This window comes from Bubalus bubalis, chromosome 3 (assembly GCF_019923935.1).
Source record: "Bubalus bubalis isolate 160015118507 breed Murrah chromosome 3, NDDB_SH_1, whole genome shotgun sequence".
Taxonomy (NCBI): Eukaryota; Metazoa; Chordata; class Mammalia; order Artiodactyla; family Bovidae; genus Bubalus; species Bubalus bubalis.
The window spans coordinates 136,513,172-136,528,235 of record NC_059159.1 but is presented as its reverse complement, the minus strand read 5'-3'; the positions used below and the strand labels follow the sequence as shown (position 1 = coordinate 136,528,235).

Here is a 15,064-nt window from a genome sequence, read left to right as displayed (position 1 = left end):
CAGGCTCCCCCGTCCCCAGGATTCTCCAGGCAAGAACACTGGAGTGGGTTGCCATTTCCTTCTCCAATGCATGAAAATGAAAAGTGAAAGTGAAGTCGCTCAGTCGTGTCTGACTCTTCGCCACCCCATGGACTGCAGCCTACCAGGCTCCTCCGTCCATGGGATTCTCCAGGCAAGAGTACACACTTTAAAAAAGGATCAACATAAATAAAACAAGAGAAAGAGAAAATGTGGCTTAAAAGTTAAGATTCAGGCAGAGTTAAAATGTAGATATTCAGATGCGGCAACCCAGCACAGCCATTTCATCTGTCACTTTGCAAAAGCCACAAGTGAAACGTCAGAGAACAACGATATGCAGTAGTTCCTGAGCATAAGTTGGTTTTCTTGGTGCTTCACTCTTCAAGATCTTCATGGGGGTGGGAGGGAGGTGGTGGTTAGCAGGTGAGCCTGCAAACCAGCATTCCTCAAAATATACTCTAGGGACCTATGTTAATGCTACCTAGAGTGCTTGTAAAAGGCAGAGTCCTGGGCCCCAACCCCAGACCTACCAGATCAGAAGCTCTGGGCAGGAAGATCCAGGAATCTGCAATTTTACTTGCTTCCCCAGATGACTGTCTATGTACTCCACAACTTGAGAACCTCTGCAGTAGATGGAAACCTCAACAATATCTTGAAAGCACATGCAATAAAGCAAACATGAAGGCTTGGCCTTTGTGTGAAGGCTGGGTGGGAATTTAGTGGGAGAGAGAGCAGGGCACAAGAATAGGCAGTTCCACTGAGGTTCATTCCTGGCCAGGTCACTTTCAGGTCATATTTTAGAAGAGGTACTCAATGTGGCAATTCAGGCGCGTGGCAGGGACGCTCCTCAGCACAGAGATGGATGGCAAGCAGCTGGCCCCACTGTGTTGTCCGGCTTGTCCAGCTTCCCCTCGCCCTCTTGGGCTCTCTTCTGTAGACCTGCTCTGGCAGGCTCTTTTATGTTTTTGAGCAAATACTTTGTTTTTCTCTGTGCCCCCAAATGCAGGGTTCTGAGACCACAAATGTGCTCAGCTTCCTGTTGAAAAAGTGTTTTTCCCCTCAGGGTCTAATAGCGACTTGGATGATGAGTTGGCAGAAAACAAGTGGGTGTTGAAATAGCGTCCTGCATTTAGTGTGTCTGAGACTCAGCAGGCCAGCCTTTAGAGTAAATGATTCCTGTTTTCTGGTCATGGAGTTGTATGTTGTGAAGTCTTTATTTTGGAAGACACTTCTTTATTGGGAAAAGGATGAAGGGGGGGGCGGTGGTCACACTCCTTGTCCTCGGGTTATATTTTTAAATAAGTTATTGTTCGATTTTAAAGATATACCCAAAAGTATAAAGAAAAGGAGCATGAACATCTGGTTTGAGAAATGATTTCCAGTACTTTGGGAGCCTTTGTGATTTGGATTTTAAAACCCAGTGAGACATAGTTACCATGAACCATGAGCAGTCCCATCTGGTGGCTTTCTGTCCTGTCCTCCTCCATCACGTTCTCTCGTGTTTTCTTGTACATTAAACCTTCATCACGTTTTCTCAAGGTTTATTGAAATCCTCTTCGTTTCTTGCATTGGTGGCAGGGAGAACTGCACACCATCCATTCGGCTCAGGTTTGTTGGCATACTCCATGCCCACGGCAGCCAAGTGGACACTCATGACTCTTCTCCCGGGGTGGAGCTGAGGGAGCCAGTAGAGCTCTCTGCAGAGCTTTCCTTGACTCTGTTCCCTGGCCTCAGAGTTGACTCCCCTTCCTTTGTGCCATTCCCGCTGTTCTCACCACTATCACCCTCAGCATTGTGTTTGCATTGCTAGTCTCCCTCCTGGCCAAGGGCAAAGACTTCTTCTTAACCCATCCCCCACTGCTTGCATGCCTGGCACCAACTGGCAAGTGGTGTGTGCTAACTAGGTGCATGCTTAAATGGACATGGTGCTACGAGTCCTTAACGAAGGAAGAGGAAGAGTAAGAACCAACCTTGAGTGGTGAGAAGGCTTCCGAGGAGAAGTGATGTTTGAGCTGTGGCCAGGCAGCTGTTGGATTGGTGATAATGAAGTTGTTGGAGAGATGGTTTAGTGTAAGCCCCTTGCAGTAGACGTTGGTTCTCATTTCTAGTCTGTAGTCACAAGGGGCACCGTGGGTTGATAAGACCACTGCAGACAGCTGTCATTCCTGTGCCTGGGGATTTGATAGTGCCTAGTTCGGCTTCCAGCCTACATCAGGTCTTTGGAAGGTTGGTACAGAGGAAAATGGCTCACCTCCAACAAGAGTCTGAGAAGCAACGCCTCAGGGGAGCTGAGGGGTGGGCTGCGGGAGGGATGGTTTGAAGAGGGGCTGTGCCATGTTGTTAGGTCTGAGGCTTGGCCAAGGAAGAGATTCCAACATCTCAGCTGGTTGAGTCACAAAGTTCTGGGCATTGGCTAGTTCCCGAAAATGTGAATTTCATCACTCAAGAAAATTTTTTTTAAAACTGGGGAGTCCTGACCCCTGGTTTCCAAGTAAGGGTTTGTTTGTTTGTTTAAATTTTATTTTATTTTTAAACTTTACAATATTGTATTGGTTTTGCCAAATATCGAAATGAATCCGCCACAGGATTATACATTTAAATTAAATGTAAATTAAATTTATGTATGTAATTTATAAATGTAAAATAAATTTAAATTAAAAAACAATCAATCCAACATTAAAATCCACTGTGATCATTTCCTAAAAGAAAGGAGATCTTAACATTTAATGAGTAAGAAGCACTTCCTCTTGGAAGAACGGGCATTCTGATATATTGATTGCTTTGAGCTTAATGAAGGACCACCTACATTATCTTTTGTTGTTGTTCAGTCGCTCAGTCGTGTTGTGACATGGACTGTAGCCCCCCCAGGTTCCTCTGTCCATGGGATTTTTCAGGCAAGAATACTGGAGTAGGCTGCTGTTTCCTTCTCCAGGGTATCTTCCCTACCCAAGAACCTGCGTCTCCTGTGGCTCCTGCACCGCAGGCAGAGTCTTGACCACTGAGCCGCCTGGGAAGCCCCACACAGTCCTTACATTAACTATTTTGTCTCGGGCTGGTGAACCGTGGTCATCACCCCACTTCAGGCCGAGGACTGTCTTGACCAATCGGCTGGTCAGTTGGGAAGCTGTGACTGGATGTTGCAGCCTCTTTGGCTGAGGCCAGAGGAATGAACCAGTGGCTTGGCTGGCAGGATGGCAGGGCGTCCATGCTGGGCTGGCTCTTGATCTGTAGGGCTTCTGACGAGGGGCGCATGTGTGTTTGGGTTTGCTGTGCTGGGCTAGGGAGCAGTGGAATTTGTCTGAGTTGAGCTCACACATTGAAGTTATTGAGTGACTTACACGCTAGGCCATGACCTGGACTCCCAGCTGAGAGGCCCACGTGGCAGAGCTTTAGCAGGAGGAGCTGAGGACAGGCTCACATCTGCTCATCTGCTTACGTAACCCTGCCTCCCGGCTCTCAGAGCCAAGAAAACACACAAGCCGACCCAGCGGGGCCAAGGGTTTGTGGTAGCACCGCCATGCGCCACCCAGCAAGGGGGCCTTGGCTTGGCCTTCTGCCTCCTCCTCACGCCTCTCCCCGAGGCCCCCACGGTGTCTCTGAGACTGGCTGGCAAGTCCCTGAGGTTCCGGGCAGAGCTGGTCACTGCCCTCCTGGAGTCTGAGCGCTTAGATTTTGTCATTAGGACAGAGCTAGGTGTGCTGCCCAGGACAGCCCCTGCCGCGTGGCAGGAGGTGTGCAGGCCACATGGGGAGGCTTCCCACCTGGCGCAAGACCCAGGAAGGCATTCGGCTCCAGATCGGGAGCCTCCACGGCTGCCGAGCTCTGACCCATCTCAGGGTTGTGAGCTGGAGGGTTCTCAGAGCAGTGGCAGCTTCAAGGAGAGAAAGGGGGGGAAAGAATTGTCAGATTGGGCAGGAAGGGCCAGGATTCACTCTTCCCATCCTTGTCAGAGACACGACAGGGCTGTAAGAGGGGCACAGGGAGGAGCAGGGAGTGGGAAGAGGCTGTTTGGTGATCAAGCTCTGCGTGGAGCCGCTGGGACAGCGGCTTAGACAGCCTTGAGCCAGAGTAGTTTTCACATGGGTCCTGCCCTTTTCAGCAGGGAGTGCCTCGAGGTCAGGAACTGTCCCGTCTATCCCATCATTACCTCCCACCTCCCAGACCTGGTTCACAGTGGATGTCCAGAAAGTATTGATTGAAATGAATTGAAAGTGGCCTTGACACACCACAGGAAATGTTTACATTAAACAAACACTTCAGAAAAGACTCTGGCTTGATGCTTGAGTAGGTTCCCATGGATGGGTGGTCACATGCTATTAATACCTTGTGTGTGTGTGTGTGTGTGTGTGTGTGTGCGCACACACACACACACACACACACTCTGGGATTAAAGGAAAGGGAGGAAGGTTATCGGCTCCCATAACTGGGGGACAGTGTTATCAGTTGCTGAAGGAACTCTGGAGCAGAAGCTGGTTGGCCCTAGGTGGTGGTGGTGGTGGTGGTTGGTGAAAGTAATGAGGTTAAGTGTTCATTTGAGTTCCAACCCCTGGAATTTACAACTGGAAACCAGTATCCTGAGAGTGGATGGTTGTCACCCAAAGATCATCCAACAAGTCACCGGCAGAGCTGAGCTAGGGCCCAGGCAGCCTTTTCCTGACCAGGAAACTCTGCCTCACCGCTGTCTTCCTAGAGCCGCCGAAGGGACAAGATTAAGATGCTTTAAGCCTGCAGGTGTCTGCTCCAGGGAGGCCAGGCAGCCCAAGTGTAAAATACCTCTTTCCTGGGTTGGTTTCAGAAGTTGTGAGAAAGTTGGTAGAGTGACAATCCAGATGCCCTTTGGGTTCCCGAAAATGAAGATATGTTTAGCTGCATCTTCCGAACCAAAAGTGGGCAGGCCGTGGATGGAGTGCAGATGTTATGGGGCCTTCTGAAGTGAGAAGAACCTGAGCACCGATCTTTTCTTCGTGTTTTTCACAAGTGCCCTGTGCAGCAGGGCCTCCCAGAAGGCTGTGCCCACGGCTGGGGAGTCGAGTAATCCAGGCCTATGGGACCTCGTGGGAAAGGGCTACCTACCTCCCCGAAGGCCCCAAGCTTGTGAAGATGCGCAGGGCCTGGCCCTGTCCGCTCCCCACCACCCAATTTGTCCAGAAAGAGTTGCTTGGGCTGCTTGTTATTTACGTGGGTCCTTCCTGAGATCTGACGAGTCAGACTCCCTAGGGCAGAGGCCTGAGATTCCATATTTTTACTGATTGCCTCACTTGATTTTGATGATCAGTGTGGATAAAATGGTCACACCAACCCCTTACTTAGCTCTGGGGCATAGGACCTACTCACTGGAGGGCACCATGGGAGTTTGGGGCTGGGGCAACAGGCAGTCATGGGAGGAACTGGTCTGTGAGGCCTCTGTTCCTCCAGAGACCATGTGCATGGCCAGGGAGAGACCAGGGCTTTTTGTTTTTGTTGCACAGGGTCTTTGATGCTGCGTGAGAGCTTTCTCTAGTTGTGGCGAGCAGGGGCTTCTCACTGCAATGGTTTCTCTTGTTCCAGAGCACAGGCTCAGTAGTTGTGTGCGTGGGCTTAGTTGCTCCACGGCATGTGGAATCTTCCTGGACCAGGGATCAAACCCATGTCTCCTGCATTGGCAGGTGGATCCACATCCAGTGTGCCACAAGGGAAGTCCGAGACCAGGGCTTTTGATCCCTAAAGATCCCCTTCTGCCCAGGAGGTCTGCCGTCTGAGCTCTGTGGGAAGGAGTAGAGATAAAGGACAAGGCCATATTGGGGCTTCAGTTTGAAGATTCTGATCTCTCAATGCCATTAGAGGAAAGAGGGAAGGGCATTTCTGGCAGAGGGGAAAGTGTGGGCACAGACACAGTTTATAGGGGCGGGAAGGGAGGGGGAGCTAAGAGGCTTAACCCTACATGGTCCAAGATCATGGCCTTAGAGCCATTGGAGGGTTTTAGCAGGAAAATGACAGGATCAGAGCTGTGTGTCAGAAGAAAATGGACTATTGGGAGCAGGTCCTGTGAGGATGGAACTGGATCAGTGTCGGAGGGAGGGAAGGGGTGAGGAGTCCCAGGGATCCGGAAAGGCGAGAGGAAGAAGAGACGGCAGGTTCACACCTGCTGACAGGCCAGAGGAGCGTCATGGCTTCCTTTCCTTGGGCTGCCGCATCTCGGGAGAGTGAGTGATCCATGAAGATGAGAGGTGCTCAGACAAAGTCACATGCTACTGACAAGCCAGCAGAGGCCCACACTGGCCCTCGGGTGGTCCTCACCAGCATGTTTCAGGTGAACTCGCTCTGAGCTTGAGATCAGGGTCTGGCCTCTGTTGTGTTGTGTGTAGTTTCCTTCCTGTGGATTGTTTGCTCCACAGGTAAAGTTGGTTAGGCTAGAGTAACGGTTCCCAAAGCATGTTCACTGATAAAATGGTTCTGTGGCTAAGTAAGTTTAGGAAGTGGTGGGTTAGATAAAGTGAATGGGGTTTCTTTCTCTTTTTAAAAATATTTATTTGTTTATCCGGCTGCTCTAGGTCTTAGTTCTAGCAACCAGAGTCTTTGATCTTCATTGCAGCACATGGGATCTTTAGTCGCATCCTGGGAACCCTTAGTTGTGGCATGTGGGAGCTAGTTTCCAGACCAGGGATCGAACCGGGTCCCCCTACATTGGAAGCATGGAGTCTTAGCCACTGGACCACCAGGGAAGTCCCTGAATGGGGTTTCTTGACTGCACAGCTCCTCAGAGCTTTTGGTGTGCATTATGACCTTCCAGAAGCAAGATTTAGTTTGTGGGGTTCCCAGACTTCTTTGACCAGGGGAACCTGTTTTTCCATTGAGCATCTTACTGGGACTAGTGCTTCCTGGAATCCACTTTGAGAAAGTCTGGCCTACCGGGAATACTGGGGACCTGGTTTGAAATGTTGACTCTGTCCACCATCCCCTGTCTGTCCCTGGGCCTCTTTCTCCTGCCCTCCCCTTGTGTACTGTGGCAGAGGCGGTCCTAACACTTGGAGTCTTCTCTCAGCTCCACCTGTTTCTATTTAGGAGGCGGGGACATTCATTCCTGTATCTGGATCCTGACTTTGACCTTTTCCTCTGATCCTAACCTGCCACTACCTCAGAATCCACCATCTGGGTCTCATCAGTTTTTCATCTAAGCCCCAAGCTCTCTTACTTTTATGTGCTATACTTAGTTGCTCAGTCATGTCTGACTCTTGGCGACCCCATGGACTGTAGCCTGCCAGGCTCCTCTGTCCATGGGGATTCTCTAAGCAAGAATACTGGAGTGAGTTGCCATGCCCTCCTCCAGGGGATCTTCCCAATCCAGGGATCAAACCCAGGTCTCCCTCATTGCAGTAGGATTCTTTGCCATCTGAGGCACCAGGGAACTTAATTCTCTCATTTGGAGCCGTGTTCTTCCGGGACAGAATCTTTGTGGAGTCTCCCCCAACTTTTTCTCCCTTCTTCATCCGCTGCTTATTCTAAGCATTCTTCTTTGGTGATCTTTCTGGCTGTTCCTTCTGTTTCCCCAGTTCCTCCAGCCCCTCCTCATCAAATTTGTTTCATTCATGCATCACATCCTTTCCCCAGACATGGGTAACCCATGCCACTCGCTGCTGCCTTCTGACTTCAGGCCGATTTCCTCAACACTGAGCTCCTCAACACACATGCACGCTTCCCTTCCAACTAGGTTAGGTTCAGAGAGATGATGTAAGTTGTTTGTCCAAGGCCACACAGCTGGGAGGTAGCAGAGTTAAGTTTCAACGTCCGGATTTCTGAGAAAGTGCTTTCTCAACCGTGCTCTCTGATCCTTACAACAGCTTGTCCGGAAATCTGAGCAAGAATTACTCTATTTCCATTTTTTCAGCTGAGCAACGTAAGAGTCTGAGTGGGTCCTGGGGATAGGAGAGTGCTTCAAAGGGTGACCAGCTGTCTGGGTTTGCTGGGGACTGAAAGGTTTTCCGAGATGGTTGGTCACACTGGTGCTGGACATGGAACCTAGTGCTCGGCCTGAGAGCCTTTTCCATGGCCACACTACTTCCTCAGGGATGGCTTCCTGAGGCAGTCCTGGAGCCTGATGTCTTTTCCTTTCCCCCACCTCTCTAGTCGGCCCCATGCTGATTGAGTTTAACATACCTGTGGACCTGAAGCTTGTGGAGCAGCAGAACCCGAAGGTGAAGTTGGGTGGTCGCTACACCCCCTCAGACTGCATCTCTCCTCACAAGGTGGCCATCATCATTCCATTCCGCAACCGGCAGGAACACCTCAAGTACTGGCTATATTACTTGCACCCAATCCTACAGCGTCAGCAGTTAGACTATGGCATCTATGTTATCAACCAGGTGAGGTCTGGGGGGGGTGGAGGGAGGGAGGGAAGGCATGTATGTCATGTGTGTGCGTGCGCACACTTATGTACTTAAATATGTGAGTGATGAGGGGTGAAGGAATAGAAGTAATCTTTTAGACATCTGGCATTTTGAAATTCTACCATTACCACCCTCAGGTGCAAATGAGCTAAATGCTGTATAGTTCCCCCTACCCCCACCCAAGAATTTAACTTTGGTATTTCAAGTTTAGCCTGAATACTTAAATTCCTATCTTTAGACTATAACCTCCCAGGTGGAATAACACATCTAATTTATCTGTCTACTAAATTCCATTGAAATTCCTTTGAAGAGACAGAGTATATACATTTCCATTTCTAAAAGGCCCAGTGTCCGTTTCACTTCAAGATAAACTATGGATCTTTTTGTAGTAAGTTAGTTTGAATAGAAAGATTGTTAGCAGCTGACGGCTTCCATCAAAACTGGGGGACTTTGTGAGCGTTCCTTGGACCAGAAGAAAAGCTAGAAACAACAATGTGTCCATCAAGCATTTCTGAGCACTGCCAGGACAAAGCAGAGAGATACTAAAGGAACGACGAAGTTTCCTGGTTCTACCTGTTCTGAAGCTTCCATCCTCATTTATGGCAAGTGGGACCCTTCCAAGGAACAATTTGCTAATAATCTCAAGAACTGAATCTCAAAGTGGGAGAACAGGTGGTAGGCAAAACCCCTCAGGGCTGTTGGAGGGCCTTGGCCAAGTGAGGCACAGACCAAGGCCCCAAGAAAATCTGCTTGTAAGATAGCCAGACAGTTGGGCTTTATCATGGAAGAATATTTGTATTATGTAAGAGAGAAGAGGTATATGCCCTGCAAAATCCAAGCCACTTCAGTCCAACGAGTATTTGTTTAAAAAAAGCCGTGCCATCAAGGAACACTTGTCTGATGCCAGTGTGCACGTGTCGATCATGGTAGGATTCAGGAGCCCGTTATTAAAGCAGTGGCTTTGAGCGCCTGGAAGAGGAAGCCACGGTTACCAGGCCAGCAGGGATCACTAAGCACAAGCCACGCCAGCTGCCTCTCCTTTCCCTCATTGATAATTGTTATACCGGTAGATGAGTGATAACAAGGTAGACACCGTGGCAGATTGTTTCATCAGGGTGTCTGATAGCCTCCCACAAATCTGCCTGAACAGAAAAGTTAGACAGCTGTGGTCTGGGTGGCATATAAACTGTATAGATTAAAATACATAACTTGGGTAAAGAGTTTTAAAGAGAGTGAGTGATGATGCCAAGTGTTTGAATTTAGGTGACTCTGATCAAGGAAGACTTGGGGGCGGGAGTGGAGAATGCTAATGTATAGAAAGGTTGTATTTTAGGTAAATGTGAGATTGCCTCGTACAATTATAAAGTCAAACATATATTGGACTGGTAAAATTTAGCCGCTGTCCTAAGTTCCTATGGCAGGATTTGTATAGATATTACCCAAGTTTCAAACAACAGATTTCCACATGTCTTACACCAGCTATTTCCTCTTGCCTGCCCCAGTCCAGGCTGGCAGAACAGTAAACAGGCAAGCCAGCTTGGACCAGCAGTACCGCTGTGCCAGCTCACCCCGGTCACTGCCCAAGACGGGACTTCTCCCCAAGTGTGCTCTCCGAAATGGGGACCTGAGGTCACGTGCATTTGAGGGATGCTGGGGACAACGTGAAGCAGGTTTTGTTCCTGCAGAGCCTTCAGTGTCCTGGTGTACATGACAGCCTCCAGAGGGAACTCGGCACGTTTCCTGAGCTCATCTGACTGGAGGAACCGCCTTCCAAGAACCATCTCAAGTGACAACTATTCCGTGAATTGAACGCTGGGGGAAAGCAGGCCTCCTCTTCTCCCACCTCCTCACTTTCCCTAGGATGCTGAGAAACACCCCCAACTCCTGTCTTCTCCCACATGTATCTCAGCATCGGAAAGATTTTATTTTTCATTTTTCAAACCTTTACATCTCTCTTTTTTTTTTCCTCTAGTCTGGTCAGTATAATCATCTCCCCCTCAACACCCCACCACCACCCCTACCCTCTGCTCTAGTCCGTGTCTTTTGGTTTCTTCATCTTTTTCTGCTCTCCCAAGGGTTAACTTTCCGCCTTGAGAAAATCATTTCTTTTATCTCCCTCTCCCCCAGCTAATCTTATTTCTTCTGCTCCAGCTCCACCCTGATTATCTCTTTGGGAAAATATGATCTGACTTCCAGGTAACCAAGTCATAAAGAAACCTGAAATTGCCCCTACCTTTCCAGCAAAGAACATCTTGTATGGTATCTATAAGAAACCCATAATAAAGCGATGATAGGAAAACCCAAGCCTTGAAAGAGGTGGGAGGGGAAACATTTGGAGCGTGCCCTCTCTACAACTTAGAACCTTCCCATGTTCCCTGTGTTACAATTAGATGCTCCGGTTCAGAGCATCTGGCTTGGGTTTTGTGTACCATTTGTTGAGCAGCTAGGCCTCTTAGTGTCTTCCTATCTCAGACACCCTGCTGTCATCTTGACATTCATTCACTGCCCCGCCCCAACACACACACCCGATTTAAGAAGAGAAAGTGCCTAAAATAGGAGGGGCCCCTGAGACATCTAGCCCTCAGGTTCTCGGGCAGGTTTTTAAGAACAAAACCTCCCCCTGCCACATTGAAATGCTGCCTAGCCCTGCATCCACAGTGGGTCACATTGAGTCACAGCATGTTCTGCCTGAAGTGGGGGCTGTGTCCCCACCTCTATCCCTGACTTCCCCTTCATTCTTTGCCGGGATTCACCTGTACCCCTGAGGTACAGAACAGAGAGTTCTGTTCTCATCTGTTTTGCTGATGAGGAAACTGAGGCTCAGGGGTCAGGGGAAGGGACTGGTAGGAAGGCACGTAAGCCACAGTAGGGCTGCAGCTCCGAGCCCAGCCCCGTGCCCTAGCGCCCTCTCAGCACATTAGCACCAGTTCCCTTCTCAAGGGCACTTAGTCCCTCCTCCTCAGAGCTGGGCGTCCAGGAATGGCAGTGAGCTCCAGGCTCAGACTGCCTCGGTGTCGGCTCTGCCCCTTCCCAGCTCAGTGACCTTGGACTCAAGTCCTTCACAGCTCGGTTTCCTCATTCATGGGAGGGGAAGGCTTCAGTCCTTCGCACGCACGGGAAGGGGCTGTGACGCACACACCTGGCACACGGGAACCCTCCGTAAACATTAGCTGCTTTGAGTTCCTTCTCCCCCCGCCCCCCACCGTCTCCCATCTTCCTGCCTGTTTTCTCTGCCCAGGACTGTGGTGATAAACTCTGTACTCTTTTCTCTGCCTCCTGTTTCACCCCCGCTCAGTACCAGTATTGAGACCCTCCCTCCCATTCTTGGGTTCTCTGTGGGAGCAGAAGGTCGTGGACTTAGGGACCATGGCCCACCTGCCAGCTTCTTCAGAGAAGGGTTGTGTCTCGGGCTCCACCCACAGGGGTGAGCTTGCATGGGCTTCTGTGGCTCCTGCTATGGATCCTTAGCTGTTGACCACTTTCTTTTGGTTCAGTCCCCTCCAATCCCCATCATAACTTGCATCTCACAAGAAGAGGGGTAGAGGGTTGAGTAAGTCCTGAGAAGCAGCAGCATTGCTGTCTGTCCTCAGCATCCGGCCCTCCTCTTGCCTTCTTCCACCGGCGTCTGAACATCCTATTAGGGTTCTGGCAGGTCTGGCCTTTCAGAGCCAAGGGTGCTACTCTGAGGCTCAGATATCCTACCTGAGGTCCAGCGCAGTACAGAGGAGGACAGTAAGATATTTTAGCAGATGGGAGGTGGGGTGCACACCTCACTTCCTTATACTTTCATTGAGAAAGGAAACTATAAAACCACCAAGGGCAGAGGGAAGGCAGATCACCACCTGGCAGCCCTAACTCTAATAAGAAATACAGGATGTTTGTGAGATAAGTCACCAGGGAAATTACCAAATGGATGACAAATGCAAGTGGGTTCGTAGTAGCCGTGGCAGCACCTTGCCCCAGAAACAGGGCCCAAGATCCGTCTCTGATTCAGTTTGTAGGTCTTCTGGTGCCTCTGCGCTCATTCAGTTTTTCTAGCTCCGACCATGGTATGCCCTCTCTAAACTCCATTATGTCCTCGCCCACAGGCAAGGGTCTGAAGGGCATGGAAGCCTGAGCTTGGCACCCGGACTGAGACCTGCCGCCACTTCCCCTCAGGTCTCCTTCACACGCCGCACTGGACTCACCACCATCCCTGAGACATGCTCCCTCCTGGACCTCTGCTCATGCTGCATCGAATACCTCTATCCTGCGTGCCTCCCTTCCCTCCCCTGGTTGCTTTCTTTCTGGCCACCATGGAAGGCCCTCCCCTTAGCTCTGCAAAGGCGTGGAGTGGAGCTGTGCTGCCTTCTCCATCTGGGCTGCTTCCAGGCCGCATAGTGCTTTCTAGTGAGGGGAGAGGAGTGTTTGCCTGCGTGCGGGCTCTCCCCGCCCCTGCGGCCCCGAGACCCACATCCCTCAGGCTTGACTCCCTTGTCTCCCTGACCACCAGGCTCCATGATTCATCCACTGCACGGTTAGGGTGTGGAGCCAGAGCTGCTTCCTGTGGATCCATCAGCTCTCGGGACAGGACCCTTTGCTCCTGGCTTTCTGGCAAGTGAGAACCTGAGACGTGAAGCCTCCTTTCCCCTCCAGGCCAGGTCATGACCCCTGGGAACCTGCATGACCTTCTCCCGTCTGCCCCCTCAAAGCTTCCTGCCCAGCAGAGACCCTACTTTAGCCCTGTAGTGGTTGATGGTCATAATACATGATGGTCTTTTGGACTGAGCCTCTTTCATGGTCTCAAAGTTTGAGTTTTGACCATGACAGCCCCTGCTGAGGCAATGGGTACCCCTCCTCCACAGCGTTCCTGCTGAGGGAAGACTCCCAGAAGGGAGCAGCTTGCTGGGGGTCTCGTGATGGCCGGGCAGCAGAGCCAGGACAGAAATCACCTGCGGCCCCTGGAATGCCTCACCTTGCCATGTGTCTGTTCCTCACTGAGGAGCAGCTCCATTTCCACTTGGTAGTGTCCCCCGTGAGTCCCACTGGGTTACAAGAAGAGGACAGTGGCTTGGGAGTAGCAGCCTCAGAACCCCCAGGAGGCTGGCCCAGTTGTCATGGTTATGGGTAAAACCTGGCCTGAACGGAGGCCCCAGCTCCCATCCGAAGAGTCTCCGTCCAGCTTTGGAGTTTTTCCCCTCTTCCTTCTCATCTGTGCACAGTCGTGAGGTGGTTCTAAGCTGCTTGTCTGAGACCAAGAGTGGGCAGGTTTGGAGACAGCCCCTGGCACCCTCAGTGAGTGAGAGCCTCTGTTACCCTCCTTGGCTGCTTACCTGTGTCCCTGGGCCAGGCAGTTGATTCCTAAATGAGGCCAAGACCGTTAGAGTGCAGCAGGCTCGTGCGACTGGCCCGCTCCGGAGGACAGCCGCCTGGGCCTGAGGCATCCCCCTGGGTTGGTTTCCATCTTGATTGTTTGCCACCCGCCTGCCTGCCCTGCATTTCCTGCCTGAGCTCTCAGTACCCAGATTGAGGTATGCAGGAGTAGGGCTGCGGAGGGGGGGAACCGGCCCCATTCTGCAGCAGCCCCTTTCTCTGGGCACTGGGACCTTTTGTGGGACGGCTGTAGATATCCGCATCCCACCGCTGCTCATGTGCTGCCCCCGTGACTGGTCGTTTCCTTTGCCGTGTGTTTCCCCTTGCTCTGTCTGTGGCTCGCTCCAGCCTGCAGGGATCATGTTGAAGCAGCACTTACAAGTACTTGCCTGAGCTGGTGAATTGCCTCCCTGGGCATTGTCCTGGGAAATGTCATTCCCCCGTGACTTTGTGATGGGGACTGACCACTTATTAGGAATGTGCCTTTGCCTTGGAACCAGGGTGGCCACAGCCCAGACCCTTGCCTCTCTTCCTCACGTCTCTCCCTTGCAGCCATCCTTGTCTCTCTTTTCTTTTTTTCCTTCTAGTGGGGGCCCTTTGCTTTTCCTTGTTAATCCTGTTTGTAGCAAAGCAAGCTGAAGGAGGACCTCCTCTCTGTGATCTGCTTCTTGCTCTCCACCTGCTCCTCTTCTGTGCCCTTCACCTCCTAGAGAGAGAGGAATGCCGACCTTACTACCGCTGCGACTGCTGCCGCCGCTGCCACCACCGCCGCCACCCTGGTAATGTCCATATGCCCCCAAATCCAGTCCAAAGCCCAGGCGCTGCTGGACAGGGGGAAGCTGTGTAAATGATCCTGAGCATGTGCCATCCAGGGCCCTGGGGTTTCCCAGGCAGGGCCCTGGCCCCTGTGGGCTCACTCAGAAATGCTGAGGTTGGTGGGAGCCCGCCTGTTGTGCAAAGGTCAAAGAGACTGCATTAAAATCAAGCCGGAGTTGAGCTCATACTGTATGTATGTATACTTTTGTACCTTGCTTTTTTCCCTTAAATTGTATATCATCAACATCTTCCCATGTTATTTCATAGTCTTCATAATCATCACTTTCCATGCCTTCATAATAGTTGAGCATGTAATTCTACCATAATTAGTGTAGACATTCCTCTGTTAGAAGGCCTTTAGGTAATTTTCACTTTCTCAGTAGTGTAAATAAGACTGTAATGAACATCTTTCAGTTTATGGCTTATTCTGTGCTTGTTTCTTCCATATTTAGATTTATTTCTCTAAGCTAGATTTTCAGATACAAGACTATGGCTTCAGAAATGGTGTAAACATT

The 15,064-nt window shown here is 50.6% G+C and overlaps 1 protein-coding gene across 4 annotated transcripts in view; it reads left to right on the top strand.

The window, feature by feature from the left end:
* Nucleotides 1-15,064, top strand: part of B4GALT1 (beta-1,4-galactosyltransferase 1) — a 56,536-nt gene that overhangs the window by 22,220 nt on the left and 19,252 nt on the right. Inside the window, exons 2-3 of one of the 4 annotated variants that reach the window (XM_044940188.2) lie at nucleotides 8,122-8,357; nucleotides 12,470-13,262. In XM_044940188.2, coding sequence (XP_044796123.1) covers nucleotides 8,122-8,357; nucleotides 12,470-12,481 — 248 coding nt within the window. In that variant the 3' untranslated portion in view covers nucleotides 12,482-13,262. The other 3 variants (XM_044940186.2, XM_044940187.2, XM_006066704.4) reach the window with 3 other exon arrangements.